Consider the following 15,321-nt stretch of genomic DNA (forward strand, 5'->3'; position numbering starts at 1 on the left):
AGCAACATGGCAGTTTTTGCCTGGAACTGAGGATCTCCATCGTCTATGCCAGCAGGAGTAGAAGGAAGGGCATCCTGGAGACAGCGTGTTCTCTCTCCCTTTCCCCGCCACTTCCAAAGAAGCAGGTGGGAGAACTAACTTCAGGAAAAGGAAGGATTAGCGGAATCACCCACTGTTCAACTTATGGCTTCTATTAGTGTTAGCCAGGGCTCTCCTCCAAAGGTTCCAGCGGGAACACTGAGCTGCATTTAGTAACTGAGGCAAACAAGGCAGCTCAGCGCCCGTTGGATGCTGAGGTAGGTAGGGGTAAGGGTCTTCTAATTCCATTTTTTTTAATGTCCTCCAGAATGTTATTCTTTTAAAATAACCAAATCTAATTACAGAGGATTTTGTTTCTGAATGTTGGTCTTAGAGTACTGATTGAGTTTGTCTCCTGAGTTTTTATCCTGGTGAATGTACTCTTATCATTAGGATATGGATGGCAGGCAGGAATAGGAGAAGAATATGCTGGTACCCTTAGTATTATTTCATCCCAGTATAAAACTCTCAGGCCTTAATGACTTGGTCTTCTCAAATGTAGACAACAACAGTATACTTTCCCTAGAAATGAAAAGGGGGGGGGGGGGGGAGGGCGATCTTTGGTAATTGGTTCCATAAAGTATTGAGCCTTGAGTCAGGAAGGGTTCAGTCCTACCTGAGATACTTCCTAGCTTTGTGATTCTTAGCAAGTCACTTAACCTCTGTACGTATTAGTTTCCTCAAATGTTCAGTGGGTATAATGACAGCACCTACCTTCTCACCCTTGCGTTGTTGTAAGGATCAAATTAAGATGATATTTGTAAAGTACTGAACACAGTGCCTAGCATATAATAGGTATAATAACTATTTGTTCCCTTCTCTCTTATTTCCAATGAGAATTGCTATTCCATGATGAAGAATTTGAACAAATAATTTGTCTTCTCTAACAACTTACCTGTTTATATACCTATAATACCTATATACCTTACCAAACATTTCCTTCACCACAACTTCTGGGAAATAAACAGTGCTAGGAACATCCCCATTGTATGGATGAGAAAATTAAGGCCCAGAGACAGCAAAATATCTTCTCCATAGTCTCCTAACTAGTGAGTGTCAGTAGCTAGCATTTGAACTCATTTGCATTCCTTGGCTCCCAGTCTAGACCATGTCTACTTGACCATACTATTTTTCAACTGACTAGAATCTGGAATCCTGTTTCTGTCCTTTTTTTATCTTCCCTTCAACAAAATAGAAATGTTGCTTTGGGGAAATTGCTGTGTAAAAGGTGAATAAGAATTAGGTAGAAGTGATGATGGGGAAAATGCCTGTGATGTGATACCAGAAATTTACCTAAACAGACCTGAATAGAAAAGCTTGTTTAAAAAAGAATAATGGCACCTCTGAATCAAAGCAATGAAAAAAGAAAAGCAAAAAAAAATAGAGAAAGTAGAAGCAGCAGTAATATATATATATATGTATATATAGTTGATTTATAGCGACCAGCAAATCACTCTAGAATGCTTATTTTCTACAAGTTGGAAGAAGTTAGGGGCTAGTTGCTTTCCATCTGTTGTTATTAGTCATTTTTCAATCCTGTTCGACTCTTTGTGACCTCATTTTGGGTTTTGGGGGAATTTTTTGTTTTCTTTTCGCAAAAATATTGGAGTAGTTTGCCCTTTTCTTCTCCAGCTCATGTTACAGATAAGGAAACTGAGGCAAATTTGTGCTCAAAATTACACATTTGAAGTGTCTGAGGTCACATTTGAACTTACATAAATGAGTCTTCCTAATTCTAGACCCAGAGTTCTATCTATGGTGCCACCTAGCTACTCTGCATTTCATCTAAAAATGTTTTAAAAGACTTCATAGGATGAGCCCAAGTTAGAGAGCCAGAAGTCCTAGGAATTTCAAGGACTTGCTTGAGAAAAACCTAATTTAGTGATAGAGATTTAGCCATTGGTGGTCCCTTTGAAGAGAATATCTTTCATCTGTTAGGATGATGGTTTCACGAGTTGATTTCATTTTGCAGATGATGAGTCCCTCAAAAAAAACAAAAACCAAAAACCCTCAGCCCCCAAACCTTCCATTCCACCCTTGCCTGACTTACCTGCTACCTAATAGAAAAATAAAAGCATTGCTCTTTTCTTCTAGTTTGTCTCTGTAATTATTTGCTGTGAGCATGAGAACATGAAACTTTCCACAAAACTGGAACCCTGTGTAGAATCACTTCTTTTGGAACTGAAATGGGGTGGGCTTGAATACAAATGATTTATCAAACAAATGGAAAATAAACTGATTTGTTGCCTTGTATTTCCTCATTGCAGCCACTGGTGTGGTGGCTAGACTGCTGGACTTGGGGTCAGGAAAACCTGAGTTTAAATTTGAACTCAGAAACTTCCCAACTCATTGACTTCTTTCAGACTCAGTTTCCTCAGCTGTAAAATGAAGATAATGACAAGCACTTAACTTTCCAATATTATCAAATGAGATAATATTTGTAAAATGCTTAGCACAGTGCCTGGCCCACATAGGCACTGTATAAATACTCATTCTTTTTTTTCCCTCCCTTTCCCTAAAAGGGAGGATATCCAGGTGGTCTCATTTTGATAAGATTTGAGAGACATACCTGGACTAGGTGATGGTTGGGATTGAACTATTCAATTCAAGTTTATGGAAAAGCTGCCAATATACTGCTCCCTCTATTGAAATAAGTCTGTGATATAGTCCCTGTCTTCATGGTACTCCCAGTTTTGTTAAAGGGATGTCTATCTCATGTGAAGAGATTGTGTTTCAGTTACAATCTAAAAACAAATATAATCAGCTACCCAGATCCATGGCACTGATAGTGTTGGAGAAGACAACACATGAGAAAGCATGACTTCCCTTTTATTGCAAGCTATGGAAGACACTGTACTGGGCATTCATAAGAATCCTCTGGTTAATTTTTCAGCTATTTTTTAGTGTTTCAAGTTAGCAAGCCCACTTATAGTTCCCCAGAGATGACTGTGTTACTTTGAATATTGCCATTATAGATATGGAGTGTTCCATCATGACTATTGTAATCAGGGCATCATATATCCCTCAAAATTATTGAATCTTTCTAGGATTTTCTAGTTGGACCTATTTTAGCTGCTGCTGTTTTGTCATGCTGTGGAAGTAGAAAAATTCTCCAACAATGTGTTTTTCCAGCCTCTAGGACAATTCATTCTCTGTTTCTGTGACTTCTGACCATCCCACATCTTTGTTGCTGCTCAAGGGGATTTTATGTCATCCTAGCTTTTAAAGACCCACTTGTCTTTAACATCAAGGTTCATAAAAGATGTAATTCTCCAAACCACTGTTTGGTCACAGGACTGAACAACTGAGTCCAATTGTGTTACCTTCATGTGTTATCATTCTATCCCAGCTCGCCCATATCTACCACACAGATTATGATATTGAGGGAACTGCAAGATTATTCTCGGCTAAGGACCATGATCCCTGGAAAGATGTCAAATAGCTTATTGGTTCACTTGGTGCTTGGTATAAGAAAGACCATTGGTAGAAAAAAGAAGTCTTCTTGCTTACTTTTCCATGACTGCATTAGAGAGCAATTTAGAAGCAGCTTCAAATTAGATGCCAGATTAGGACACTTAGAGTATTATTATCTGGCTTATTGGAATTTAATTCAATTCTGCACATGTCAAACTCTGTATATGTACAGAACACTGTGCTAGATATTTGAAATGCAGAAAGAAAATGAAAGTTTCTTCCTCCAAAGCTTATATATTTTACTGAGTAGTTACAATATTCTTGCAAATTATTTAATACTACAAAGGTTATGCAAAGAAACAAAATAAGAGAGAGTTCAAACATATTCTATTTTTAACTGGAAAAGATAAAGAAAGACCCTCTGTAGGGGGAGGCACCAGGACTTAGTTTTGAAGGAAACTAGGGATTCTACAAAGAAGAGGCAGGAAAGGACTGCATTTCACATAGGGGAAACTATATGAACAAGAGCATAAAGTACAGAGTTAAGGCATTGTACCTAGGAAACAGATAGCAGGTCAGTTTGACAAGAACAGAGAGTACAGGAGGTGAGAACCAGATTATGGAAGGCTTTAAAAAGCAGGCTAAGGATTTAATATTTTATCCTTAAAGCAGAAGGGCAGGTTGAAGGATTTTGACTAGGGGATGACATGGTCATATATCTTTTTTTATAAATTTTTCAATTTCATCAATTTTTTTCCTCAATATTTTCAATATCCTCTATAGAGGATAGATTAGAGATGGAATAGAGTAAAGATATTAATTGCAAGGTTTTGGATATGGAAAAAAAACTTGACTAAAAGCTATATTGTTTTAGGCAGCATTCAGACATTAAACATATTTTCATATGTGTCTAATATCATGTTGCATGTATCGTTGTGTACTTAAGAACTTTCCATTTATTGATTATTGTAGACTTCCTACCTCTAAAGTTAATAGAAATTTTGAATTTTTTATTTTAAAAAATGTGAGTTGTATCATTTAAGTAAGATGTCATGTGGTATGCCAGAATGCTTTTGTTTTTAAATCAGTTTCTTGATCTTAGTACTTTGGCAGTCTGTTGTCCTGAGTCAAGCTGATGTAGAAGACTTAAGGGGACTTCTAAAATCATGTAGCCATCTCTCAGTTGTAATAGAAAATAGGTATAGTCTGAATCACTGAAATTCACAAATAGTCATAAATCCATGCTTTAGCCAACAGTCTCAATCTCATCTAAGCCATTTGCCTGACTAGGTTAACTTTTCTCTTCTCTTCCCTAACAAGGAGTGCATTCTCTAAAAGGCAAGCATCCCAGAGGACAAAAAAAGAGAATCCAATCACTATGATTATATCATTCATTTATAAAGCACTCTCCTCACAACAACCCTGTGGTAAGGAATACAAATATATTTAATAGATGAAGACATCAAGGTCCAGAATGGACTCAAACCTGAGTCTTAGAGAACTCCTTCCACTAGCTTGTACTGTCCCAAAGGGCCGTACCGAAATAATAAAAGTAGATCATTTTCTAAATAATTGAGACGACTTTCATAGTATCCCCTTCAGTTTTGTTGGACTTGGAATATTTGTTATATATGTGAACATGTTGTAGGTATTTTTCTTGGCCTTTTCACTTTGAGAATTTATGTAGATATCATACTTCATAAGAAGTACTTGTTTATCCTTCTAAAATGATAGCAACAGCTGACTTCCAAACTTTAATACCTGTGGTAGTTTCCATTTTCGGACTGACACTACATTAACCATATCCTAAGATTCAGTCTGCCTTCTAGCTAACTTATATGAATCATTGCTTTTCTCCTGGCTTCAGGAGTTTTCTTTTCTTCTAAAATGAAGGGAGTTGAACTCAGTGATGATTAAATTCTCCTCTGTCTCTAAATCTGTGATTTTAGGTTCTGCCATCTATAATATTTGACATTTGTGTTGTAGAAGGTTTACTTGGCTTATTTGTTTCAGTGCTATGCCACAAGCTTGAATGATAACTCTCCTTGCCCTCTTAAAAGTGCTGAACCTGAATGTAAGATCTTAGAGACCCTCTAGTTCAATTCCTCTCATTATATAGAAATAGTCGTAGAGAGGTGAAATTTGCCTATCATATAGAATCAAGCATCAAAAAGTAAGTTTAGAACTCAGGTCTTCCAACACAAAGATGAGTTTACTGTCTTAGATGGACAACATCCTATCATGGACAAAGCATACTAATTGACTTTGCTTGGGGAGAAGGGATATTACAATGTTTGCTTTCTTGAAGGAAGGAAATAAAAAAGTCTATTCTATATTGTTTTTGGAGGATTGGGTAGAGAAGGGGAAAGAATCTGTGACCTGAGCATGACACTTAGGAAAGTTGGCAAGTTGATCTTTCCAGGTCTAATATACCATTTGGGAGAGGCATGTTGAAGGAATTTTCCTGGAAGGAATTGAGGGCAAGAAAGGCAGTTGTCCAGCGCAACCCCCTGAGTGATTTGGAAGTAAATGCTAAAGAGTTGCTTGAGCCTAATCTTTAATCCTTTTAAAACGCCTGAGGAGGAAAAAGAGTGTGCTGGAAGTAGATCTCTGTCACATTAAATATGACCAGTTTAGTTATTAAAATGCTAAAATGTTCATGGTGTCAGGTTTATGTATTTCCACGGTTGACTATATTAGTTTTTTGTTTTGTTTGTTTTTTTTTAAATGGGAAAAATGTTGCCTGTTAACTGACCAAGGCCAGAGGACTCTATTTTAAAGCAACTAGCTAATAGTGTTCTCTGAGTATATCACAGAAACATAATGACATCAAGTTTTGTTTTTTGACTGAAGTTTACTCAAAGGTGAAAATTCTCTATTTTGCAAAGTCCAGTCATCAAAAGAAAAACAAAATCTCTATTTCTCACTTACATATTTTTGATCTAGGCAATGCTACTTTGACTCCAGTTATCAGTCCAACCTGGATGACTGAATCTGCCTATTAGAGCCATCAGCTCTGAACATTTGAACTAAAATCTTTACATTTGATTTCCTACATTGTTTTTTAAAGGTTGTACCATATTTATATGTATTTTTTTCCTTTTTAGTCCCTCCAGGAGTAATACAAAACGGAGCCCGGGTTCTGAGTCGAGGTATGTTCCCTGGAGTTAGACCACTGCCAATCCACCCCATCGGAATGGCTGCTGCTGTGAGGTGAGTGATGGTGATGATACTTATAGCAACACAGAATTGAAGGCAGCCCTGATTTTTCCACAGAAGAAATCGAGTTGTGTGGGAGAAGAATAACTACCAAATGGGTTTAGCAAATATAGCTTTGTTTTCCTAAGGAGTTAAAATAATTCTCAATGTTTAGAATGAAAATACTTTTTGAGGAGGAAAGGTTTATCCAGTGCATTTTTTTCAGGCAGTTGGATCCTTTTTATTTGAAGAAACTTAAATACAGGGAGGTTAAACTAGTCATACATGCTTATTCTGAGAATATTTAGAAGCAGAAATCTGTGAGAAATGTAAGAAGTTCTTCCCTTCATTAAGGACTCTTTTACTTTTTTGGGGGGGTACTTATTATATTCATTTACAATAGTATAAATTCCATGAAATCACAGAGAGCACAATGAATGGATCATCTTCAGCAAATTACAAAACTACTTTAATGATCTTAAATTTTTCATGGGAACAAAAGCTCATTTATTTTTATTTTTTTTATTATAGCTTTTTATTTACAAGATATATGCATGGGTAATTTTTCAGCATTGACAATTGCAAAACCTTTTATTCCAACTTTTCCCCTCCTTCCCCCCCCCCCATTCCTTCCCCCAGATGCCAGGTTGACCAATACATGTTAAATATGTTAAAGTGTAAGTTAAATAAAATATATGTATATATGAAAGACTCTTTTATTTGGGCATCTATAAAGGTTAGATAATACTTTATTCCAACCATTCTTGTACTTGTATTCCCTCCACATTAATGGGCTGTATTTGTTCCTTTAGAGATTCTTTTGACTCATTGGGGAAAAAACCCTTCTTGAAATTATGAAGACTAAGGTTGCTTTTATGCACCCTGCAATTTAAATTTTCCATGCAGCTCAGAATGTTGATGGTGTTTCAGTGAATGCTGAGGTCTTCTGAAATCCATTGTTCTACCCAATTTTGCCATGATATAAATAATAACAGAGAGGAAGCTTGGTATAATGGTTAGAGAGTTCAGCAACTCAAAAAGAAGATTTTTCAAGTATCACTCCCATCATTTGAAATGCCCTCAGAATTCTAGGAAACATTTTTTAAGGCTCTTAATTTGTAGAAAAGGTGCTAATCTGCATTAGTGAAGGGGTTTCACTCACCCAAGAGTTCCCCATACCAATGAAATCACAAGACCTATTTCTATAAATAATTCCCTTTTAAGGGAAGGGAAGAAAAGAGTAGGATGTGAAAAGGAAAGAAGGTAGTAGGAAGGAAGGAAAATGGGGTTTGAAAAGAAGCCTGTACTATATCCAATGATCATAATTCTTAGTTGCTTTGAAAATAAACATGGTTCAGACAGACCTGTTTCTTCTAGTTTTCTCTTAGTGAGTCATGTTTATCTTTAGATGAATGATCTTCACCCTGCTCTGTAAAATAGAGTTACTGACATTCATGCTTCAGGTTGCAAATGGCCTTTGATTTCTTGTTCTTTTGTTATAAAATATTTTTTCAGGCATCCCATTATTTTCTCTTTTTTCCTTCTTTGTGCTATTTTAATAACATCAATCAATTTTCATTAACAAAAGCTAAACATAGATCTCTATACTGAGATCTATATTGAGCATAATCATATTTGATCCAAGATATCATTCTTACTAGGAAGAAGATTGAAAAAGATGAGGGGAATCCATAGATGAGGTATTGCCTTCCCCAAAAAGTAGGGAAGAAAATGACCTCTATCAGGTGCTGAATTAAACCCTGCTAGTTTTAATTGTTACCTTTGCATCCTGTCTCCTTGCAAATTTCAATAATCAGTGTCCTTAGTTCCATTTGCCTGGGAATATTAAGAATATTCAGGTTGAGAGGTGGCAAAATTAGAATGTGTTGACACAAACTGTTAAAAGGCACCTTATTGTTAACAAATGCAAGGAAATCTAAAGAGAAACAAAAAAAGAGTAATTTCTAGTTTTCTTTGCCCATGACTTGACGGTTCTGAAAAGTGTTGGTCAGGGAAGATTTAACCTTGCTACAGGGCAGACCTTATGAATTTGGAGTTAAACTGTCCAAGATAAGCATGCAATTTGGATTTCAGAACCCAAGACATATCTACTATACCATGGAGTAGAATTTTTTTATTTCTGCAAGAAGTGCTAGAAAAAATATCCTAATAGAAGGGGAGAGGTAAGGGTATATAAAGAAAAAGAAAAGGAGATGGGTGTCAAACAGTGGTAAGAATTAAACTGGGACCTCAGATAAAATCACCTGAAAGAGACCAAGGATTCCCTTGCTTAGAAACAATTTATTCAGCGAATGGGGGGGGGGGAGAATTTAGGAAGCCTCCCTAAGGATCTACTTCCTGCTCTATTTCTCTTGATGGAATGTGTCTCTATTTGTATATGTCTTTGTGTGAATGGCTTATTTTTAAGGGAAAACATTTTCTTTGTGGAAGGGCTTCTCTCTGTGTTTAGTGTCATGGGCCATGTTTGTTTACCTTAACTCTGAAGCTGCTATTGATACAGATGAAGTGTTATTTTATTAGCTGATCATTACCCAGCTTGTTTGCTGGGTTCTTCTGCATATAATTATGATGTAAAACCTCCTTGTTAAGAGTGTCTGTCAATAGTGTAATTGACTTTACTGTGTTGACTTTTTACACAATAGCCCTAGATATTGGCCCATCATAATACATGTGAAATCTGCCTATTTTTATTTTGCCTAAGAGTATATTACCTATAACACATTGTGCTCAAAATAACAACTCCTGCCATCCTTCAGCCTTAAGTTATCTGTCTTGAGTCCTCTGCAGATTTCTTAGTCCAGTGTGTTGTAGCAATTATATTGGGTAAAGCAGAGACTTCTGCAAAATTCTGACATTTTAAGAAATGAAGAAGTCCTAAAAATTTTTAAATCATCACCAGAGAATTCTGCATTTAGGAACTCCTTCCAGTCAATACTGGTCAACTTCTAGACTTTGCCCAAGTTTTTTTTGACCCCAAAGATTGGAGCCAAATCACATGAAGAGTAAAGGTGGAGAGGGATCAGTTAGTGGAGATTGATTGGTAGGATAATGGGAGATTAGTAGCTGGTCCTTCATTTGAAAAAATAAAAGGTTCTTAGGCGGGGAGATAGGAAATATTTTAGATGAATTTCAATAGGAAAACAATTACATCTTTATTTTCACTAGCTTCCAGCTGAAATTGAGCATTTCCTTCAAATTATAAATTTTTTTTTTGAGAAATTTTGAGAAAAGGTCCATAGGTCTTTATCAGATTGAAAAGGGAGTCAGAACACATGCATAAAGTTTAGCTACTAGTTGGTCTATCTACAAGCCTGGCCTCAGTCTAGTACTTAAGTTCTAAAAAATTGAGGAGAATAGAAGTTTAAAGTGTATTACTTTTCCCACTTAGTTGCTACTTAGAACCTAGGTGGAAAATACTTGTACATCTCTTTAGGTTCAAATGACATGGGGGATTGAGGGAGTTTAGGACTGAGTTACTTTAGACTGGCTAGTTATATTCCAAACTACACTACAAAATTAAAATAAAATGACTAACATCAATTCCTTTTGAGGCTGCCATCCACATTAAATGAGTGATATAGAAAATTTCCCTCTATTAGCTTCAAAGAAGACATCTTAGCTATATAAGCTTCAAATGCATCAACCAAGATCATAAACCCAAGCACTTCTGAAGTCATAAAACTAGTTTATAAAGTCATTATCAAAAGGAGTCAATCAGAAGAATTGATCATTCTTAGACTGTCACTTAATTTTCTTTGTTTTTCCACTCATATATATGTGTCCTCTTTGCTTTAAAAAAAAAAAAAAAAGCAATAAAGCAGTAGTTCAATTTTTCTTATTAAGCTGGGTCTGAAATCCAGTAGTACAGAGAGTTTTTGTGTCATGGACCCCTTGGATACTTGTGTGAAGCCTATGAGCCCCTTTATAGAGTCAGGAATTTAAATGCACAAAATATAATACATAAGATTACAAAGAAACCAATTGTATTTTAATGAAATTAGCATTAGCAGCTAGGTAGCCCTGGGAATAGAGCACCAGCCCTGAATTCAGGAGGACCTGAGTTCAAATGTGGTCTCAAACACTTAACACTTCCTAGCTGTGTGACCCTGGGCAAGTCACTTAGCCCCCAATGGCCTCAGCAAAAATAAAAAATCAGAGAGGTAGAGAGATCAGGACATAATTCAGCTTTTCAGTGGGAAAGGAAGAGAAATTAAATATACCCCCAAAAAATTAACAGAAGAAATTAGAGTTTATTTTTTAAAAAAATCAAAACACAATTTCCATATAATATTAACAAAAAAACTCATCTGTTAGTACTAGCAGATCAGATAGTTAGAGCACCAGGCTTGGAGTCAAGAATGCCTGAGTTCAAATCTTGCTTCAAATATTAAGCCATGTAAATCTATGGTCCAGTTATTTATCTGCCTCATTTTCCTTATCTGCAAAATGATAATAGTACATATCCTACAGAGCTGTTGTGAGAACCAAATCAGTAATAAAGGAATGGGGAAACAGTAAGATAGAGGTAAAGAAAAACTTTATAGGGTTGGGTTGCCAACTGGCCCCCTGCTGCTTCTACCAACCAATGTAAGCAGCCTTAATTATATTTTATGTTTCTGATTATTCTAAATTCTAAGCCATTAGCAAAATTTTTCAAATGTAAAATATGATATAACATATCATACCTCATCTTCCAAAAGTATACCCACAACCAGCCCCAGTGTAAACTCTTTGTTTTGTTTTGCTTTGCTTTGTTTTTAACTTTAATCAGAATACTGCCTTTCAAGATAACAATTGGAAGAGAACAAAAATATTAATTACCCTTTTGCTTGTGATTCTTTGATCTTTGTTGTTGTAATTGAGGGGAAGGTGTTGGAATCATTGTAGAGATTGAAGGGTTGGAGAGTGGATTTCTTTTTTTTTTTTTTTTTTTTTTTTTTTTTTTTTTTTTTAGAATTTTTTTTTCACAGTATATATGCATGAGTAATTTTTTTTTTATAATATTATCCCTTGTATTCATTTTTCCAAATTATCCCCCCCCATTCCCTCCCCCCCATGACAGGCAATCCCATACATTTTACATGTGTTACAGTAAAACCTAGATACAATATATGTGTGTAAATACCATTTTCTTGTTGCACATTAAGTATTAGCTTCCGAAGGTATAAGTAACCTGGGTAGATAGATAGTAGTGCTAACAATTTACATTCACTTCCCAGTGTTCCTTCTCTGGGTGTAGTTGTTTCTGTCCATCATTGATCAACTGGAAGTGAGTTGGATCTTCTTTATGTTGAAGATATCCACTTCCATCAGAATACATCTTCATACAGCATTGAAGTGTACAGAGATCTTCTGGTTCTACTCATTTCACTCAGCATCAGTTGATGTAAGTCGGAGAGTGGATTTCTTTATGAAAGAACATTGGCCCATTTTGAAAGTCCCATGGCACCCCTCCTCCCACTGCTTCTGAAGGTCCATCAAGGTGCAGCTTCTACCTTAACCAAGAAGGCAACCAAGAGCGTGTTCCAGGCTTTAATTATCTTCTGGACTATGTGATATATGACCTAGAGCTTTATTCTTGTGCATTCAGAGGACCCAGATTTAGAAAGGGTCTTTAAGGATCATTTGAAACAACCTCCTCATTTTCTAGACATGAGAACTAATAAGGCTAATAAGCTAAGATTGAATTGGGTTATTTGAACTCACTCAGAAGGACCCTCGTCTACCAGTTAGACCCTATTCCCTTTAACATTTTAGAATGCTAAAGTTGGGAGGGTAGTTAAGTTGGCTAGTATAGGGCTTCTTAAAGTTTTTCCACTTGCAATCCCTTTCTGCCCAAGAAATTATTACACAATTCCAGCTATATAGATTACAAATCAAACAGTTACTGATAATAAATCATAATTTTGTTATGAGACCCCATATGGGATCATGAACCACAGTTTAAGAAGCTGTGGTTACAGTGTCAGCCCTGAAATCAGAAGAATCTAAGTTCAAATGAGGCCTCAAACACTTACTAACTGTGTGACCCTGGGCAAACCACTTCACTTAACTTTGTTTGCCTCAGTTTTTCATCTTTAAAATGAGCTGGGAAAGAAATGACAAACCACTCTAGTATTTTTGCTTCAAGAAAAAGAGTTGGACATAACTGAAAACTCAGCAACAGCAAAAGCTGCTTTTTTAAAAAATGCTTTATATTCTAGTTTTCTAAAAAATTATATTTTCTTATTTCTCTTCTTCAGTTAATCTCTTCAGGATTCTTCTTCATGTTTCATTTTCATTCTGCCTTTCCATTGGGATCTTATATTTAGGTGGGGGAGGAAGGAAGGCGGGTTAAACTATTAGTGCATTTAAATTTTTTTTATTAATTCCTTTTTGTAAAAAAGTAATTTCTAGATATATCTCAAATAGAATACTGCTTCCCTCCTTCCCACCTTCCCTTTTTAAGAGGAGTTGAGAAAAGCCATTCTTTAAGGATTAAGTGACCTTTTTGTCAGTTTTCCTGAGCCACTCATCTCTCCCCAAACCTTACTAGTTCTAATTCTTAATAGACAGACTTGCTCTTTGAGAGACTAGCTTGCCTTCAGACTATTGCTTCAATAATCCTTTGATTTTGATTCATTTGTTTAGGCTTGTTAAAAGATTGGACCCTCCAAATAAATCCTTTCAGTAGGTGACTGCTCTAAACAATAATAAGAAAGTTCAAAGATAGTAACTCCAGTGTGCAAACTATATGGAAGGAATAATAATAACTCACCTGCTTCTAGCACTGTGTCAACAAGTCAACAAGCATTTATTATGTGCCAAACACTGTGCTAACTGCCAGAGATACAATGACCTTTCTGTCAAAGAGTTTGCAATCTAATGAGGAAGACAATAAGCAAATAGCTGTTTACAAATAAGATAACATACAGAATTACAAAACTTTCTTCATACCTACCATCAACTCAACCTGAATGTCACTTAAGATTTAGAGATTTAAAATGCATTTATTCATTCAGTATTCTACATATTTTGTGTCTAAATCTTACCTTTTCTGTGGCTGTACTGTTACTCCCCCTGCTCCTATTAAATTGTAAGATTCTTGAGGGCAAAAATTTGTTTTTGTCTTTTTTGTTGATTCCTAGTAAAATGTCTGGCACATGGTTGGTATGGAGTAAATGTTTGTTAAATTAAACTTTAATGTGTGCTATATGATAAAGCACTACAGATCTGTGGAGGATTGAAAAAAAAAAAAGACAGAGTGCTTGTCCCTCTGAACATAGTCTATAGGGAAAGGACCTATTATATATAAAAATGTGGTAATAACATCCTAACTTCCAAGACACCACCATTTAAGTTATTGGAAAAAATGATTTTTCTTGGTCTGAACTATTATGATTTCTTCTTTGCTAAGTATTTTTAGTTCTACCTGACAAGAGAATTAATACCAGGTTCATTTTGAAGATTAGTAGCATATGGTTTTGTTGAACCATATTGTTTAAACTATTAGAGGCTTAGTAAAATCAAGCGGATTTTAATTCATGCTAATGTATGATAATTTTGAACATCTTTACATGTAAATTTAGCTAAAACAAAAAAAAATTCAGCCTTTTAAAATGCATCCCTTGTTTCACTTTAATGAATGATTTTGAGGCGATAGTTATAAATTCAGCTTACAACTAGTTTGGGATGGCTGATTTCTCCTTTTGAGCATTTGGTATCCTGTAATGACAACCCCTGCAGTGGTGAGCCATCTCCAAGTAAATGCAGCTGGCTTGCACAATCATGAATGACTTTGCACTGAGTTATTAATAATTGAAGGAGCTTGTCTCTTCCTGCTGCGTCCCATATGTAATTTATGGCTTATAAGCCCATGCTAAAATCTAGAGAAAAGTCAGTGCTATTAAGTAGAAGTAGACTTTTATATGTTGTTTTCCTTTAATGAAGTTCTATCATTGCAAACATGTTTTTTTTTTTTTTTTTTTTTTTGAAGCTTGAAATATTGTCATTAGAAATGGTGAGTTCCTACTTTAGTAATGACAATAATTGTCATTCCCTGGCAGGTGAACTCTAAAGGCCGCAACTTCAATGTCTTTACCTGTCCTTGACAGCCAAGGCCTGTTGCTTTCCCATTTCTTCTTGCTCTCAATTTCTTAATATACAAAATAAGAAAATTAGATCAAATAGATGATTTCCTAGGCTTCTTTCAACAAAGTTCTTCAACATGGTTCTATGCCTTTTTAATTTCAAACAAATAAAAAAATATATACCCCTTTAATACATTTACATGCAAAGTTTGGTACTTGTTCCAGGATGCTTAGTCAACACTAAGAGTCTGTTCTTTCTGCAATCATACTTCCTTGGAGCTCATCTACGTGAACCTCAATCTGAAAGCATGAATGAAAATTCAGGAGGAACATATGAAGCTTCTAAAGAGCCAAAAATAGCATGGCTCCTCCAGTTCCAAGTAGTAAAACTGTTTTTATGCTATTTTTACAGAATTTTTTTTTCTTTTACTCTCTTAGTATTTAAATGACCAAGACCAGACAGTGAGTCAACAAATCATTTATTAAATACAGTTATGCTTTCCACATGACATAAAAAAATGAAATGGGAATTTGGGAGGAG

General features: G+C 35.6%; 1 protein-coding gene across 22 annotated transcripts in view; it reads left to right on the top strand.

Annotated features, from left to right (window-relative positions):
- FOXN3 (forkhead box N3) overlaps nt 1-15,321 on the top strand; it is a 497,018-nt gene that overhangs the window by 465,794 nt on the left and 15,903 nt on the right. For all 22 annotated transcript variants that reach the window (XM_074289758.1, XM_074289764.1, XM_074289761.1 and 19 more), the window contains one exon: nt 6,600-6,705. In XM_074289758.1, the coding sequence (XP_074145859.1) occupies nt 6,600-6,705 (106 nt within the window). The remainder of the gene's footprint in view (nt 1-6,599; nt 6,706-15,321) is intronic.

The sequence above is a fragment of the Sminthopsis crassicaudata genome, chromosome 2 (assembly GCF_048593235.1).
Source record: "Sminthopsis crassicaudata isolate SCR6 chromosome 2, ASM4859323v1, whole genome shotgun sequence".
Lineage (NCBI taxonomy): Eukaryota > Metazoa > Chordata > Mammalia > Dasyuromorphia > Dasyuridae > Sminthopsis > Sminthopsis crassicaudata.